The sequence below is a fragment of the Jaculus jaculus genome, chromosome 7, assembly GCF_020740685.1.
Source record: "Jaculus jaculus isolate mJacJac1 chromosome 7, mJacJac1.mat.Y.cur, whole genome shotgun sequence".
NCBI lineage: Eukaryota > Metazoa > Chordata > Mammalia > Rodentia > Dipodidae > Jaculus > Jaculus jaculus.
In genome coordinates this window covers 17469751-17489635 of record NC_059108.1, presented here as the reverse complement: position 1 = coordinate 17489635, position 19885 = coordinate 17469751, and the positions used below count along the sequence as shown (strand labels likewise).

At 37.0% G+C, this 19885-nt stretch overlaps 1 protein-coding gene across 5 annotated transcripts in view; it reads right to left on the bottom strand.

The window, feature by feature from the left end:
- Nbea (neurobeachin) overlaps positions 1 to 19885 on the bottom strand; it is a 563720-nt gene that overhangs the window by 193918 nt on the left and 349917 nt on the right. For all 5 annotated transcript variants that reach the window (XM_004659998.2, XM_045154369.1, XM_045154370.1 and 2 more), the window contains 2 exons: positions 17203 to 17327; positions 1183 to 1326 (listed from right to left, as the gene is read on the bottom strand). In XM_004659998.2, coding sequence (XP_004660055.2) covers positions 1183 to 1326; positions 17203 to 17327 — 269 coding nt within the window. The remainder of the gene's footprint in view (positions 1 to 1182; positions 1327 to 17202; positions 17328 to 19885) is intronic.

The following is a 19885-nucleotide window of genomic DNA, read 5'->3' as shown; positions in this document are numbered from 1 at the left end:
TAGACTGTATTTGTTAATATTGCTGAAACAAAAATTTGAACTTTTACGTAGGAATTTAAGACAATTATTTGGTAATATACTTAAATGTTAATAAAAACTGTTATTAGATTAACCTTAGCATATTCTTAATCTAAAAGATAGACAATAGGATGTCACTTCCTCTTTATGATCAACAGTGATATCTCCTGGAAAAATTAAAAAAAAAAAGAAGTACAAGCTAGCAGAAATAAATCACTAGAGGTTTTTACATAGTCATGCCCATTAACTTGCTCCATGTCTCTGGAAGCATAAAGCTCCCTTCTCCATTGTTACCACGCCCTCCAGTGTTTTATGGGTTCAAAATACCAAATTTATGTTAAGAGTCAACAACTCCTTAAGACTAAACCAAGAGGGTTTGTTTGTTTGAGACAGGGATGTAGCCCCATTTGGCTTTGAACTTGGAATCTTCCTGGATTTACCTCCTGAGTGCTGGGCTTACAACTGTGTGTCACCACATCTAGCCAGCATAGGAGTTTTAGGCCTGAGATCTTGGATGAGATTCCCTAGGCTGTTTTCTTAAGTTCAGTGAACGCTCTAAACATGTGCCAAGTTGGTATGTATACTTCCATGATCTGCCTTCCACAGATTCTCAAAGCAGTTTCAAAACAAGAGAGGTTATTAGTTAATACTTTCAGACATCCTGTCCCTGTCAAGCACAGCTGATGTAGCCCTCAGTGGGCTCCAGGACAAGACAAGTTGAGGGTAGGGTGTATTTGCGTATTTATTTTACTATGCTGTGTGAGTAGTGTGAAATCAGAGCATAACAGGAGGGTGGGGGAAGATATTCCAAATAATACAGTGGGATGGAACTGTGTTTTGGCTATTAAACAGGTTAGAGACACATGCAAGTCAAGGGTTTATCATACTAGCCCACCTCCCAGCAATAATTGCAGTTTTTTGTGGACAACTTATTCCATTACTTTTCCTGTATAAGGCATTTCTTTCTTTTTATGTCAAAAGTTGGCATATTTAATTTGTTGAAGTCTTCCCATGAATATCAAATAATGACATGTGTTAACATTCACATGACTGAGCATTGTGACAACTCTTGGCAAACATTTATTCATCAGAAGGTAGATTTTAAATTCAGTAACTTCTGTGTATTCATAACAACAAGCAGAATGAGTACATTTTTAAGATTACCTGCAAGATTGTCAATTTCTTTCTCCTGGAGCAGACTGACTGCATCGTCATCTCCTTCCAGCATGAGTTCTGTCTCTGCATTCTGGTTCACTATGGCCTGACTTCTGAACGCCTTCTTTGACTTCACAACATCTTCTTCAGTGCCTGGTCACAAGCAAAATAGAATAATGTAGGTCACTGTGATTGTTCCTGCAATCACTTAGTGAATGCAAGAAATAACATGATTTTCTTTATCACCTGCTGCATTTGCTATCTCCCCACAATTACCGAATGTTTTCAATGCTTCTTTACCCCACTGTCTTAGACTTCTGTGAGAAAGGCTGGAAGGACTTAATAAACTAATTTTTTAAATCTTTTTTAAAAATATGGGCTGGAGGAATGGCTTACAGGTTAAGGTGCTTGCCTGCAAAGCCAAAGGACCCAGGTTCGATTCCCCAGGACCCATTTTAGCCAGATGCACAGGTGGCACATTCATCTGGAGTTTGTCTGCAGTGGTTGGAGGCCCTCCCAAGCCCATTCTCTTGCGCTCCCCCACCTCTCAAATAAATAAAAAAATTCAAAATCTTTTAAAAAGATATGGAAGTGAGATAATTGGTATGGCAGGACCTCCAGCCACTGCAATGGAACAACAGACGCATGTTACCTTATGCTCATGTGTGATCTGTGTGCATGCATCTCCTCATGTCTGGCTTACTTGGGTTCTGGAGAATTGAACCTGGGTCCTTAGGCTTCACAGGCTAAGTCATCTCTGTAGCCCCTTAATTAATTTATATATCTTATAGAGGAGATAATCTGTGAGAATTACTTATGCTGTCAAAGGACCTACAATCTACTGTTTATTATTTTTTTTGCAATGTTCTGTCACAGAGTTATATCTCTAGTCCTATTTCAACTTTTAATTCAGACACGGTCTCAATAAATCTCACTAACCCAGCCTTGCTTTGAGTTCTCTCGGTATCCCAGACGGGCCTGGATCTTGTGATTCTCCTGCCTTCGCCTTCTATGTCACTGGACATGGGCCTGCACCACCAGGCCCAGTTTATTATTCATACCTTATATTCTAAGATCTGAGCATGTTCAATCAAAGAAAAAATTTGAACCCTCCTTTAAACACAATTTTATGATCCATAAAAACCATACAGTTTTACATAATTACTATTTTTGCGTAAATTAACTAGTTATCAGCTGGTTTTTCAAATACACAGTTATGAAGAAAACATTACAGCATTCACATACGAGTAGAAAAGGGTGTCACTATGCATCTGCAGTTCATTTGCAGCAGCAAGAAGTCATGGTGTGTCCATTCTCTTCTCTTTCTATCCTCATATATAATTAAATAAAATATTTTTTAAGGGCTGAAGAGATGGCTCAGTAGTTAAGGTACTTGCCTGAAAAACCTAAGGACTCTAGTTCAGATGCCCAGTACCCACGTAAAGCCCCATGCACAAGGTAGAACACGCATCTGGAGTTCTTCTGAAGTGGCTGGAGGCCCTGGCATGCCCACTTTTCTTTCTCTCTCTATCTGCCTCTTTATCTCATTCTCAAATAATAAGTGAAATATTTTTTAAAAATAAGAAGAGCTGGAAAGATGGTTTAGCAGCTAAGGCACTTGTCTGCAAAGCCCAAGGAGCCAGGTTTGATTCCCCAGGACCCATGTGAAACCAGGTACACAAGGTGACACATAAGTCTGGAGTTCATTTACAGTGGCTAGAGGCCCTGGTACTCCTATTATCATTTTCTCTCTGCCTCTTTCACCCTCCCTTAAATAAATAAATACATAAGTAAATGAATAAATAAATAAAATTAACAAAAATAAAAGTTTGGCTGGAGAGATTGTTTAGTGGTTAAGGTGCTTGCTTATGAAGCCTAAGGACCTAGGTTCAATCCCCCAGTACCCACGTAAGGCAAATGCAAAAGGTGGCTCATGTGTCTGGAGTTTGTTTGCAGTGGCTGGAGGTCTTTAAGTGTGTCCATTCTCTCTCCCTATCTGCCTCTTTCTCTCTTTCCTCATAAATAAATAAAATATTTAAAAATAAATAAAGTATGTCATTGTTGAGCTACAGATAGGGAAAGTTAGAAATTATGCTACATAAGCTTACTGTATTATAGTTTTTTTCTTTACCAGCTAATGAGATTAAAAACAGATGAATATTATATCCTTGATTTAGTATACAACATAATATAAAGCCAATATTAAAATACACAGCATAAACAGAAAAGGGGAAATATAGGAAATTAACATACCAATAAATGTAAAGGTTAGAAATCAGTGCATGTGGGCCCCTATGGATTTGATCACCCAACAGATATTTCCACCATGACATTCATACACCTGCTTTGGCTGGAGACAATCTAAAATTTTTTAAAATGCAAACAGATTATATGTACACACACACATGCACACACACACATGGATAAGGAAACCTGCATTTCACATTACTTGAGGTTTGGTTTGGAGGAAAATGCTGTTGTTGGCTGTGGTCTGCCCTGAGTATTAGGATGTAGGCTTTAAGAACAGCAGCAAGTGCGGTTACATCTCCTTTGGTCTGGTGGGGACACTCCTGGAAATGGAGCCTAAGGAAATCAGTCCCCCGTGGTGATGCTACATTATTGTTCCACGTGACAGGACCGCTCGTTCTCATAGGCAACTGCTCCCCGACCATGCCAGGCCCCAGACAGACTCCCGTCACAATTCACAGAAAAAGGCCCCAGAAAAGTAAATGCACGTGGTGAAGAGCACAGTTAAGCCCAGAACTACGGAACAGTGAGACTGGCTGCAAAGATCCTATGTCATCACAGCTCCTGCTGGCTCACAGCCCTTTACAGAGTGGTGAATATACAGCTTAACTACAAAGTAACAGGTGGTTAAAATATGTAATTTGATAAAAAACTTCACAGGCAAATACTATTATCACAAATCAATGTCTCATTGGAGTTGAGGTGATTAAGTGGGTTACTTCTTTGTTTTTTGTGTTTGTTTTTGTTTTTCGAGGTAGGGTCTCACTCTGGCTCAGGCTGACCTGGAATTCACTATGTAGTCTCAGGGTGGCCTTGAACTCATGGTGATCCTCCTACCTCTGCCTCCCGAGTGCTGGGATTAAAGGCGTGCGCCACCACGCCCAGCTTAAGTGGGTTACTTCTTTTATTGGCGCACAGACTATTCTTATTTGGGGGAAGAAAAGAGTAAGAACAGACCCTGAACACTCCAGGATTTCATCCTTTATCACTGAACTTTTGGTGATATAAGCTAGCACTGCAGTCATCTCAGGTGGGGGATTGATTACCTTTATAACTCCTTTGCTTGTTGGGTAGTAATTAATTTAGGGAGCACATCCTTTTTCAGAAGAGGCAAATACAGTGATTAATAGCTCTGGTGTCCCTTCACCTGAATAAACTGCGTAAACATTTCCCTAACTGAGCTAACCCTAGCTTTTCCCTCTTCTTCTGCTCCTATATCAGCCAAAACCCTAGAGCTCACCCTAGTTCAAGTCATTGTCACTTCAGCACAGAAGTCTTTAATACCTGCCTTATAGGAGGGTCTCCATACTTTTGTAACAAAAGTTATCTACAATAAAAATAAATGGTATTTTCCTGCTCACTATTTTTCATTAACACCTCCCAGTAAAAACATGGTACGAGACTTATGTTGCAGGATGAAACCCAAACACTTAAGCATGGTGAGCAAGCCTTTGGTCAGCCTCACGCTGCCTCTGTGACCATGGCAAAGTTGGGACACGTGTAACTTTTGAAAATAGGCCATGCTGTCACATACCTCAGCCTGTGCTGACGTTATTCCCAACGTAAGGAATATTCCTGCTCCCATTTGCTATTTTCTAACTAATTTGCAGAATCCCCTTTCTTCAGATGCTGCTCCTGAACGAACCTGTGCGCCGTCACAGCTGCACTGAGCTTGTCGGCATGGTTGAGATGGTGTTTGTACAAGCCTGCCCTCTCCAGGAGGCTCCAGCTTACCGCTACACCCAGAAGACATGCACGAAACACACCCAGCTGATGTTCAAGTTTAACTCCAAGCCTGTCCCAGCGGCAATCCTTCTCTGATCTGTTAACTCTTTCATGTGTGCTTTCTCTACCTCACGAACCCAGTTCTGAAAGGCCGGTGACACAGGGGCTGTGAGTGCACACGTGCTGTCCCCACGGTCCCCGGGGCGCTCTGCTCCCTGTGTTTGTTTTCCCTGCTCTTAGCAAATGGCCTGGCAAGGAGGAGGCGATATTAAATCCCAGAAAAATGGGTAAGCTGGGACATAGGGGTTACCGCTGGATATTTCTAAACCTAAAGTTCCCAAAATATTCCAGAGGCTTGATGATTTGTTTCAGTTGGGAGAAAATCTACATATTTGTGTGAAAGGAAACTTGGTTCTTTGAGTAAAAGTTTAATAAATGCTGTGTCAAACAAACAGTCAGCCTAGTAAAGCAGGGTTTTCCTTATAGCAAAACCACATGGGGAAAAAAAGACAATTTATACAACTCTTGTAAAAATTCACCAATAAAAAAATGTAGTAGGAAGTTTCACTTGGAAACACAGAACAAACTTTCAATTTTATGCCCTAATTTTGTAGTAGCAAACACTTAGGCCTTTACAAGGTACTCAGTAAACAAATCAATACCACCACACTGAGCTCATCCCTGCTGAAGTGGCGCTGGTTTGCAGCTCAATACACTTCCCAATTTTATGGCACTTCAACAAACATTTGTCTAGATTAGAGTGTATGAGATTTAAAGGTACTGTTCAATCACAATATCCTTTATGAATCAGAGTTCCATTCATCAAAATCACAGGAAAAAGAGGCAAGGCCTCAGAGGGCTGTCTCATTACAAGGCTTGTAAACACTGTCCTTAGAAAGAATTAGTTTATCACCCAACAAATCAAAATCTGATTGGGAAGAGAATTTATGTGAGATCATCTATCTTCAGAAGACATGTTGGGCCCAGTGCACTTCTTGGCCTCTAGCCATTCATCAAGAAATTAACAAGCAAATAACACAAACCACCAGAATGCCTTGAAAATGCCAATTATGTAGAAAACTGGATAGGAGAGACATGCGTGCCTATTTCCAAAGAAAATATTAAATGTCATAAAAATTTAAAGTTTGATAGGAAAAGAAATGTCACCAACTTGTAGATTTATGAAATGAAATCCAAAATTTCAGAATGTACCATTTCATTCATCACAATCATATCTGCATAAGCATTAACTTTACTTCTATTTTTATAATTTAATTTAATTTTTTTTATAGGCCTGAGGTTTCTACCCAGGAATACATGGTAGGCAAGCACTTTGAAACTGAGCTATATTCCCAACTCTTTTACTTCCGTTTTCATTTTGAGGCTGTCTTACTAAGTTGCCCAGGCTGACTGTAAGTCACTCTGTAGTCCAGGCAGGCCTTCAGCTTGTGACCCTCCATACTCACCCCTCAGCAACTGAGACAACAGGCTTGTGCCACCAGGCTCAGCTCAACATCAACATCATCAACATCAACCTTTTTTGATTTTTTAAAAAATTTAATACACAGCCATTCTAACTATACAAATATTTAAAATAATAAAAAGCCTCTGCTTTCTTCACACAAACATGTTAACATAGATTATGATTTGTTTTTCATTTTATGATGGAGACCTTTGGAGGGAAGTTGGATTAAATTTTATCTAAATGTATGATTGGGAAATTCTAATATTTCTAAACATTTGGAAATTACCTTCACAAGATAGCATTCTTTTTATTTGCTTATATTACATTTATTTATTTGTAGGCAGGTGTGTCAGGGAGCAGGGCTTCCTACCATTGGCCAGATACATGTGCTACTTTTTATGCCTGAGTTTGCATGGACACTGAGAAACTGGACTTAGGCTAACAGGCTTTGCAAGCAAGCAACTTTAATTGCTGAGCCATCTCTCCAGCACAAGATGGCATTCTTTTCAATAAATACCATTTCACAAAATTTTTTATCTTGTTCAATGCATTTTGACAAAATCTATCCCCATGAAAGTTAGATAAAATAGTGTAATTAAATTTCAAACCTAAAGACTTTCTTTTAAAAGCATTACTGGTATGAATGCTTTGGAAAATGTCAAAATAAAGATTACTTTTCTCATTAAAATTCAAGTCAGAGCAACAGATACCTTTACGGACCAGTGCTTTTAGGGCTAAATGATATTATTTAACTTCCACTAAAAGGAAAAGACTTAAAGATAAATATACCTTTCAACTAATTAAATTAGGTACAGTGACATGATCTTATACAATAATACATACCAGTCTATTACTGAGTTTACAATTTCCAATATTAAAAAAAATGAGTGTTTTCATTATACTGACAAACGTATTGCTCGAAATCCATCTGTGCTGACCTGAGTGCATCTGTGAGATAAAAGTAATAGATGAGTAAGTGGAATATACTCGGCCTTAACAAGCGTTTACTAGCAAGCAAATATTTTTTTCCCTTTTATTTAGATTCTCAGGTTTTTTTCATTTATTTAAGTTCTAAATTTAATTTTGGAGTTTGACTTTACAGCATAGGACAAAATATTTTCTCCTTAAAATCGTGATATAAAGAAAAGGCCACTTTCCTACTGAATGCTAAGGAGAAATTATTTTATTTCTTTTTATAAATATTTTATTTTTATTTATTTGACAGAGAAAGAAGGAGAGAGAGAGAGAGAATGGGCATGCCAGGGCCTCCAGCCAGTGCAAACGAACTCCAGATGCATGCGCCCCCTTGTCCATCTGGCTAAAGTGTGTCCTGGAGAATCGAACCAGGGTCCTTTGGTTTTGTAGACAAACACCTTAACTGCTAAGCCATATCTCCAGCCTGAGAAATTATTTTCTGAATGGAATAGTTTTTGAAAGGAAGGGGGAGCACTTTCAGTAGGAAAATTTCAATGTTAAAAACTGTAAAATCAACAACTAAAACACTGCATTAAAAAGACAAAAAATTTCAAGCATAATTCCTCTTATATATCTGATGCTGAGTCAAAGGTCTGTTTCATATATATAAAGTCATTGTATCAAATCAAGTATTTCCACAAGTCAGACAGACTGACAGTCTCTAAACAGACATGCTGTTTCTGTGTGTTACTGCAAATAAGCAAAAGTAAGTAGTTATTGACTAAATTTAAAAACTCTGGACTGGAGGGATGTCTTAGTGGTTAAGGTGTTTGCCTGCAAAGGCAAAGGTTCAATTCTCCAGGATGCACATTAGTCAAATGCACAAGGGGAAGCAAGAGTCTGGAGTTTGTTTGCAGTGGCTGGAGGCCCTGGGGCACCCATTCTCTCTCTCTCTCCCTCTTTCTCTGTCAAATGAATGAATAAATAAAATAAAATATTTTTTAAAAAAGATGTAAATTCTGTGAGTTTACCCATCAAATTCCTCTTTATAAATTCTTCCTTTTTCCAGTTGTGTCATTTCATTGCCTGAAAGTATCTGCATGTAAACAAGATTCCACTACAATTCAATTTTGTTGTCAGAGAATTTACTGGCTAACCAAAATAGATATGTTTGTATTGCCATGAAATTATGGATAATAGGTTGAAACTTAGGAGAAAGTTGATTCAGAAATAGCAGCCTGACATGAAACAATAAATGACTGGTCATTTCCGCACAACATTAGGGTATATAACATTTGAGTATAGCATCCTTCCTGCTTTGCCACAGAGGAGCTGGTACAGACTCTGCTTTAAGATGCACATCTATCACACTTTCAGGAGGTCTCTCCTCTCAACAGCCAGGGGAAAAGGTTTCAAGGGCATCATCGTATTATAACATGGACTATTAACAATCTGGGCATTAACCAGGATTTGATATTAATAGAAATATTCCAGAGTGTTAAGTTATTGCTCAGGATATGGTTATAACAACTGACCAAAATTTAAGAAAAGAGAGAGGAAAATGGCAACAACACCACAGTTATTGCTCAGTGGAAAAGGACATCAAGGACACTTGCAAGTAGGAGAAGTGGATCAATATTAACGTGATTTTCATTTCATGCTTCCCCAACTCCAGTAAGCTGACAATATACTCTGATTATGTGAACTGCCTCAGAGTAACACAGCAAAGGTTATTAGAGCAAGAGGTGGAAATGGAATGCACTTTTTATATTGACAGGCCTGCTAATAGAGTATACTGATTTTCAAAGACATGCAATGCATTTTTACAATTTGGTTCTGACAGCAAAAATGGAATTTCATTTACTCTTAATTCAAAATATTCATATGTAAGCAGTATTTCTTAGAGCAGACCAACAAAGGGGATATTCATAAACATCATTTTAAAGAGGAAAATGTAATTAAAATGGGGCAAGAAAATGTTATTCAATTTAAATGAAACATTAAATAAGTATGAAATATTAACTTAATATTGTAGAAAACTGCATTCTGGCTTTTGAAAAGAAATTTGATAAAATATATTTTAAGAATATATATGATGGTAAATATCACATATTCCTGCAATTTAGGATAAACATTCCTCAGAAATGTTTTGACTAGCCATGGAGTTAGGGTGATGTTTAATTATTACAAATAAGATTTCATTGTCATGCAGCACATTTTACCAGAGAAAAGTAGAAAACCTGGGCCAGTAGAAACTGTCTCAACATCATAGAGTAGAAATGATGCATTATTCATTTTTCTGACTGAGTTCATTGTAGAATTTGGTTACTCTGATAAAATATGCACCGAAAAGACTAGCATGGAATAAATACATCAAAAAATGTAAAGAGAGAGCTGGGTGTAGTATCACAACCTGGGACTACCGAGATTTCAGGTCAGCGTGGGCTCAAGTGAGACCTGACCTTGAAGAACAAACAACAACAACAAACCCCATGCATTAGTTATGAAGGTTATCAGCACTACACTAACTTCAATGGGTGTTATTGCTGTAAGAGTCACAAGTAAGGTAAGCTCATCAGTAGGGCAATGTTCAATAATGCCCTTGCAGTTAAGAAAATTCCAGGTGTTTATATAGGAACAGGGCAGTGTTTGGGTTGAGTTTCAACTCTATGTTTCAGGTGAGTAAGTCATCTATTTTATGTTTTGTCTTTTTCCTAAATATAAACCTCCAATGATTCTGACTGCTCACTCACACCTTTTACAATATTCCTCTCAATGATCTTTTCAGCCTTGTTATGATTTCTGTCCCCAGACACCTTGCCAAGTACACACAGTACATTCTCGGTTCCTGAAAGGCGTTCTGTTGCAGTGGTGGTGTGGACCCTTTCTCCCCATGCCTGGTCCTCCTCACTGGCTTCAGAATAGTCACCTCCCACTGAAGCATGTGACCTGAGCCCTTGGTACTTAGAATTCACCTCAACATGTATACATTATACTGAATTATGACACCTGTATATACATTTGTATGTATATATTATCAGAAGTTATTTAAGATAAACAAGACCATAAACAAATATATCGATCCTGTGCCACTTAGCAGTAAGTCCATTAACATAATCTTGCCACTTCCCTGCCTTTAACATCCTTTAAAGCTCTAAGTAGAAATAAAATGCAAACACACAAGCAGCCTATTTCAGAAATTAAAAGCCCCAAACTTTTAGACATCTCCTCAGAAAACCTATTCTACAATGTGGTTGACCACAGTGGTTAAAGCTATGATTAAGACACTTTGTGCATATCCTGAAATTAACCAATTGCCAATAAGTAAAATGCAGACACTGAGTAATAAACACATTGAACTATAAGATCATGGGTGCTCCGAACAGAATATACAGAAAATTTGATTTTGATCCTCAACTGTCTTTTATTTGGGAATGTGAAACATCTAAAATAAAAAACACATTTTTTGAATGAGGGATATTGAACCTAGGACCACATATGACAGGCAATCACGTCAGTGTTGAGTCATACCTCCAGCTCCAAAGCAGAAGCTAAACAAGGTGGCCTGCCGCCACATACCTCACTGAGGCACGAGGAAAAGTGGGGCCCTTCCTGCTCTAGTTCTTGGTGGTTTCTAGTAGCTCTACCTTTGTCTGCTCACCCAGTAAATGCACAGCCTTCTCTGAGACAATTTATAAGTAACTACTCATGAACTCTCCTCTGACATACTGTGGGTGCTCCTGCTCCATAATGCCTCCCATTATGCTGACAGCTATGCCTTTTCATTTAACCAGTTTTTCTGATGCCAATACTATTGATAGTTTGGGCCGTTTTGGCACTACTGTCTTCGTTGTAGGGTAGGGAGCTGTACTTCACAAGTAGAGACTAGCAGTATATACAGGCATCGAAAGCTATTATAAAGAACTATGTGCTGTTAGCTTCAGAGACTCAGTCCCCAAACCCAGCATCATACGCATGACGGCCTGCAGAAGCTGTGTTCTGTAAATGACTTTTAGTTAACACAGTCGATTCTCCAGCATCCGTTTATAGTCTGTCAATCTGAATTTTCAACTTAAAAACAGCGATACTTTTTAGGCTATTTCTTGGTATAAAATGCCACATATATGTAAAATGCATTTTATAAACATATTTTATACCTTATCTTTTATGAAATATATGTAAATTATTTTAGGAGACCATCAAAAGCAATAGCTGAAAACAAGGCCAAGACAGTAAGCTGTGGCATGATACCCAAAAGAGCTAACTAACAACATTCTTGCCTCAAGTCTTATCTAAAAAAAATTATATCATTAATCTTTCATTAAATTATCTGATCCATGTTCAGACACTCAATTTCATTCCAAATATAGAGATCCAACTAATAATACACCAGGTAAAACAGAATCATTCATCATCAAAAGTAAAGAGGTTTTTTGAGGGTTTCAATATGACATGATCAGTAAGTGAAAAAAATCAAATCATCATCCTTAAATTATGATAACTGTAAATTCCAGAAAATATGAGGTTAGATCATTTCACTGTATTTTTTCAACAATCATATAGCTGTTTAGCATATGTTTATTCTCAATGCCTTTCTTATTTCTTGATAACTGCAAGTAACAAATTACAGTAGCCATGCATATATGATCAAAACTAATTTAATTCCAGCTTCATTACAGAGCTGCTTTTTATTCATCAAGGTCATATCTTGATGGCTTCACGAGCTTAGATAAATCAGGTGTTGAGCAGGCACATCTCTGAGGAACCTGAGGATGTTCTCATTTGCAGTTCTCAGCATATATTATTATTTATTGCCAAAGAACTGACTGATTAACTTTGTCATCCTTGTTCAATGTTTTTATCCCTCCCTCAGGCTGAGGCAGCCAGCCCTCTTCTCAGCACCGGATCAGACCTATTTAAGATGATGTCTTTGATCACAGACTTGGAGGCACTTGTGAACTTAGGCTTTGATGAAACATTGTTCCACTGTAATTCTATGGAAGGAAAACAGAGGCCCCAATGATAACTGACAGTCAACAAAGAGAACCACACTTACTACAATTCTGCACTATTCTCTGACAAGCACAATTTTCATTTATTAATATGTGTCAGAAATTGACTGGTGTAGGGTTTCCTTTGATATATACCAGTTTACAAAAACCCTCTTTTTACAATCATTTCTATAGTAGCTAATTTGCCCTGAAGTATAAACTATGCAGGACAGAGATAAGTTTATGAGTTTAAATTTTTAAAAATGTTCTTTCATTGCTATGGCCTGTCAAATTCCTAGTAATCAATTAAATTTGCACTTGTAGGAGATTTTACCACTAGAAAACACCTAAATAACACATTCAGTACATGCTAAATTAGCACATGAAACATCAAGGAAAAAATTACATGCCTCTAGGTTTCTATTATCACATTCCAACACCAGAGGCTGAAAGTATATCAAATCACACCAAATCTTTTTCACATGACAAGCTCATAAATTATTCAACTCATTAGTGTAACTAAAAAGCAGAAAAAAACTCCATCACTATAAGGCTATTTCCTAACTGCAAAAGGTCAACCAGAAGTTTTAGTAATGAAATTGAAGGTAACTCTCTTCAAAGTAAATATGAAATAAAACTATTGTCCTATGTTTCCATAAAAGTATACACAATTCTGATTGTGTGCTCATTAAAAGAGAGCATTAACATTTTCAGTTGTGGCTGCAAATAATTATCTGGAAATAATGTCATGAAATCCCAATTATGGCAAGTGCACTTATCCCTCACTTGAAAGTTTAACTCTAATTTAAATGGTGTGGCTGAATTTGGGATATCAAGAAGAATCCAGAGAAACATGGAAGAAAGAATGAAGCCTGCTACATTAGTTTCATTTCTATGACACTAGGGAAGCTCATATTCTCGAAATATATGATTGAGATTAATAGGCCAGACTCAACCTATGGTTCAGATCCCAGCAACTGTGATGCCAGCTCAGTAAATACTCATTGTATGTGTTGTTTGAAGGATGCTCTCTGAGAGTACGAGTTTTTACAAATTACAAAATCAGCAGGTTTTAACAAGCTTTAATCACTGGTTCTAACACTTCTACTACCCAAAATGAAAATTACAGACGAAAAACCTATTTTGGTTGGTGAAATATTGTGCTTTCTACCACAAAGATGAAAGAACAAAAGTTTTGACCAAAGTTTATAGAAGAGGATGGCTACATCTAAGGTAAACTGTCAAGACAGAATTTAACAACAAAATGGTTTAATTATTTGGTATGAAGTAAGCTGAACTTGAGCTTGTCCTGGAAGCTCATTCAAACTTTGAACTCTGTTTTATGAATGTACTCTTAATCTACGTCCACTCATCACCAGAGTTCACAAGATACGTGGTAGTCTGGGCCTACCAGACTCCAGCATACAGAAATAGGCTTCTGTTTAATGGTGGGGCATTCACACAATGGGCTGAGTTGCATGTTTTTTCTTTATATATTTTATTAACTTATTTGTTTGAGAGAAAGAGAGAGAGAGAATGGGCATACCAGGGTACCTAGCCACTGTAAACGAACTCCAGATGCACACTCCCCCTTGTGCATCTGGCTTCGTGGGTCCTGGAGAACAGAACTGGATCCTTTGGTTTTGCAGGCAAATGCCTTAACCGCTAAGCCATCTCTCTAGTCCTTCCTATTTTTTAAAAAATGTTTTATCTGAATATTCTGAATATAAACCTTTTCTTTAAAAACAAAATCTGCTTTCAATTAGCTTTATTAGCATTAATTTTGATGGGAGGAAGTAGTTTGTAATTATTATAGACAGTTGCTTCCAACTTCTTCTGATGAATTTTCTATGCAGGTAAGAGGTGCACTACCATGTTGGAAGATGGGCTTTGGCCTTCTTCTCCTGAGCTTATAAGCCATCCCTCCACTTTTCAGAGAGATCGTTCCCAGGAGTGCTTGAACGTCCCTTGTGCCTGCCATATCTTACTTCCCCAAGTCCACAGACGTGAACTGAGATGAAGGCCAGAGAAGGGAGGATATCCATTCCTGTCTCAGGAGGTAGAACTGTGGCCAAGTACTCTTTGGTCTTCAACGTTGCAACCTAGCATGGAAACTGTGCAGACGATCTGAGGATTTTGTGGCATTTAATACATATTTTTAAAAAAATCCTCTTTTGCAGATATTGTGAGTATTTTGTGGCATGTAATACATATTTTTAAAAAATCCTCTTTTGGGCTGGAGTACTTACCTCCAAAGCCTAAGGACTCAGGTTCAATTCCCCAGTACCCACATAAGCCAGATGCACAACAGGGTGCATGTATCTGGAATTCTTTGTAGTGGCTGGAGCCCTGGCATACCCATTCTCTCTCTCTCTCTCTCTCTCTCTTTCTCTCTCTCTCTCTCTGTCATTTCTCTCTCTTTACCTCTCAAAATAATTAATTAACAAAAAAATTCCTCATTCTTTTTTATCAAAGAACCTAACTCAAGAGAGCTAAGAAGGTCCAACTACTTACTGCTCATCATCTAGCATTTAAAATTAATAAATAGCTCAAGGTTTTAAAATATATGCAAAATACCTAGAGCATATTTACTAACACCTGTGCCTCTTAGCTTACTATTTTTATATTGACAAAAGTGTGTTATAAAATGTGATTTAAAGTAAAAGAATGAAAACATGAATGTCCATTTCAAGGAAAAGCAACAGGAATGCTTTCCAAACACAGCGTTCTGAAAAGTCACCGCAGCACGGGGGAACAATGTAAAGCGGCCCCTGCCAAGTTACAGTTTCCAGAATGAGTATTACAAATATGCCCTAGTCTAGCCTCTCTTATACACTGTAGGAAATCTAATTTTAGCTAAGAGAATTTTATGATAAACTGATGAGCAAAAAATGATCTGTAATAATATTAACTTTGCATTATAAAACATGTCATGGCTAAGTAGGCAGCATTACCATAAATCTCCCCAATAGGGTCACAGGAAAAAACTTATTTTTAAGTTGGCATTAAATTCTTAGGTGCTAAAATCTTTTGGTGATCTCCAGGATTGATCAGAGACATTTCCTATGACAAGGACAATTACATTATTTTTTCATACTTTTTCTACTGTATAGATTACTTTGTCATTTTTATCTTGGGTCCAAATAGCTGCATTTCAAATCCTCATGCACAGTATTTATTAGGTAATGTGTGATATTTCATTTCCTTCACGTAACGGAAAGCAACAATGCCACCACGGGATAGAAACTATGGTGTGATATCAAACTACCTACCAATCCTGGTAAGTTGCAGTAGATAGCTCGCTAGTGAATATCATGAACAAAAATAAATATGAGCTGGGCGTGGTGGCACATGCCTTTAATCCCAGCACTCGGAAGGCAGAGGTAGGAGGATTGCCGTGAGTTCGAGGCCACCCTGAGACCCCACAGTGAAATCTAGGTCAGCCTGGGTTGGAGTAAGACCCTACCTCGAAAAACCAAAAAAAAATAATAAATAATAAAAAATAAATAAATAAATATGATCAGTAACTATAAGAAGAAAGTGAATAGTTAAAATTATATCAACAATGCTCACTATTAGTGTTACCTAAATATGTGTAACATAAAATTCTGACATAATCAAACTTAAGCTTGTTAGAGCATTGGAAAATATGTAAACAAAATGCTGCTAAGGTACCTTCTTAGTAGATAATAATTTGACAAAGCAGTGATTTCATTAAACTATAACAATATTTGGAATTTATAGTTTTTACTGAACATTTTATAAAATAATTTAGGGTGTCATTTTATTACAGTGTGGCAGTTAATTATATTGTGAACAAGTAACTGTCTTTTCCAAACTTCATTTGTAATTCTACTGAAGGATAGGGAATTAAATTGAAAGACTGTAACCAGATTTTTCTTTATTTTATTAACTTAAAATAAGTAGAGTAGAAATTGGGCTGGAGAGATGGCTTAGCAGTCAAGGTACTTGCTTACAAAATCTAAGGACTTGGGTTTGATTCTCAAGATCCCACGTAAGCCAGATGCAAATGGCGGCACATGTATCTGGAGTTCATTTGCAGAGGCTAGAGGCCCTAGCATGTCCTTTTTTTTTTTCTATCTCTCAAGCTCATTCACTCTCTCTGTCTAACAAATAAAATAAAATATATTTAAAAATAAGTTGAGTAGACATAAAGCACAAAAGATCATGGAGAAGCTGTGAATAGGTATTTGTTTTAGTTATCTATTCCTATGTTTATGTCTATATAGATACAGCATATGCATGTCTGTGTACACATTGGGTGTGTATTTATGCATCATGCAGTATACACGAGTCTACATACACACACAGGCTGATGTATAAGAATACATAAGTCTGAGTACAAGATTACAATGTATGTGTCCCCATGGGTCCTTGTCACCAGAATCTTGAAAGGCATGAATAGTTCCGGGTTGTCTGTTAGCGATAGTATGTAATAGTCAACTATATAGAGACTTCGATTTCTTAAAAATAAGTTGAATATTCTTGCCTATATCCACTGCAAGAAACCTTGGTTGGGTTAAGTGTAACTTAAATAGTAACTTAACTGCTTTGTTCTGATTCATAACACAAAGAACATTACAGAGAAATGGAAAAATAACTTATCAGCCACAAAGGCCCCCTCACACCCAGCTGTATTTCTGTTTAAGGGGCACTGGTACTAACCATATTCAATTGCAGATTTGAGCAAGGCTTCAGCATGAGTGGAGCCAAAGGCATTGCGGACAAACCGTCTCCTTCGACGCAGGTCATCTTCCCAGTAATCCAAACGCCAGAAGTCATGCAATTGGCTAAATAAGGAAAATTAAAGAAATGGTATTAATTATCATTTAAATTCACTTTTCTATGAATTAAAGCTTCATTTTTTTTGGTGTCATTGGAATATGAAGATGATTGTGAAAAAAGGTTTCTACCACAAATAGCAGAACTTAAAATAGTGGCATTCTCATATTTTATTCTCATATTTTAAACACTCAGCTATTTATGTTCCTTTTTACAATGTTCTTTCCTCCACTAAAAACATTAATCATGGGGGAGTTTAGTAACAATTGCAACATCAAATTACAAGTACTAATGACACAGTTTGCTTTATTTTACACTGTAAAAGGCTTGTAAATCACAAAATAGACCCCACTACAAATAGTTTGTAGTTTAATGACCTTGGCTTCTTAGTAGACTGAATTAAGGAGAATAAAATATTGCCCAATTGGATTGGTGAAGCAATGATTAAAATGATGTGCTGAAATATTCATTGAAATAATTCCCTGCTGCCCAAAGCAACCTGAGAAAAGTGCAATTTTATCCATTATTAATAATAGTGAATTAGAGCTGAAAAAAAAAACTCCAGTATGTGGTAATTGTCTTGGTAAATTATAATTCCAATGCTAACAGAATCCTTGGATGAGTTTACAGCTTTCAGCTAATATAAGCCATTAACAACTGTGGTTGCCACTGGGTAACAACATGGTGTGTTATACTCTAAGACAATATTAAAATCCACAATACATTTTAGAAATTACTAAAATATGTACCAAAAAGAACAGTTCATGATTAAATATTTTGTTTTCAATTTAGCTTCAATAAATATTGGTTATAAGTATCACACTTTGACAAGTTAGGTTTTTGTTTATATTAGTTAGATAATATACTCTAAAGATGATATTCTAATTTTCATGAGAAGCAGTCTTCATAAGAGCCTACCAAATGCTTTCATAGTACATTTGATTTCAAAACTCACTGCAAAAGAATGATGTTGATGAAGGCAGGATACTATGTTTTGCTTATCATTTTATCTCTAGTGCTACATCTGGAACATAGTATACTTTTTTAGCTTCAAAAATCTATAGCTATGTAAAGTTATTTTAAAAAATTAAAGAAAAGTCTTATGCTGGGGGCATGGTGGAACATGCCTTTAATCCAAGCACTTGGGAGGCAGAGGTAGGAAGATCACTATGAGTTCAAGGACAGCGTGAGACTACATTGTGAATTCTAGGTAATCATGGGCTAGAATGACACTCAAAAAAACCCCAAAAATAAATAAATAAATAAAAATCTTATGTTCCATAACTACGTGCTTATGTATAAATAAATTTTAGTATAACAGTGCAGGGGAAATATAAAGACCGTTATAGTTTCAGACATTTGAAGTATACTTTAATATCCCTGTATTTTGAGTTTTACAATTATATTTTCTGTTAAAGTAATGATTACCTGACGAATAATTATAATTAGTAGGGTATATGTAACTAATTTAATTTGGATGCTTTCTATTATAAATAATCCCAGTGGTATTAGGAAGACTATGTTAAAATCTTGCTATAAATGATTTTCCTTAGGATTATGTTAAAATTAGATAACTGAGTATAGCAGGCAGAGATGTAATGCTAGTTCAATATCTTACCATAGACATACTCTTTTTTTGCTACTCCTCTCATAAATGTAACTGAACCTATGCAAAATGTATACAAACAGTACCATATAAAGAGTCTGAAATGTGGAGAGATGGGTGTAAGAACACCACAGTAATGACCGCATGTGGTTCATATATCCTATACTTGGAGGCAAAGATGTCGGCAACCCATACAAGACAGAGCATGAAAGACAAAAGAAAAACTCTAACAAAAGAAATGAGCAGCTGAGCAAGACTAAAACCTTTTAGACAATAGTGCTATATTCTAGCTTTACTTCACAGAATAAATGTAGCTCTAAGCATGATGGCTTACATTTACATTAGGAATTGAGTCTCTGGGCATGTGAGGGCTTATCTAGATTAGGCTAATGGAGGTGGGAAGAACCACCATATTTGTGAGTAGCATCATTCCATGGGCTGGGGTCCTGGACAGTACAAAAATGAGAGAGCTAGCTGAGCAGCAGCATTCGCAGCTGAGCATGGGATACCACAACATGGAGTCAGTGGGGACCATGTCGACAACCTGGCTGGACAGTAATGAGACACTGCTTCCCTTCTAATGGAGGTGATGTCAGAGGAAATCAATTTGAATTTCAGATCTTTCACTATTAACCAATAGCAATGAGCTACCCCCAGCAGGACATACCACAAGGGGACTAGAGGGCTCAAGCAGCACGCAGTGAGGGGAAAGTCACTGCTCCTTTGGGTTCAATGGAAGACAGGTGGGGATATTAGATTTCTACTGCATCAGCCAGTAATGAGGCCACACCCCATCTCCTGATGGGGTGCTATCACAAGAAGTCAGCTAAAAGTGATGGTTAAAATGAGCTAAAAAGCATTGATAGCATAAGAAAAAAAAAATAACCCTAGGTTTCAATCTGAAATCACTAAGTCATACCAAAAAGCGTAAGATTTCATATAAGTAAAAAGTATGTTAAA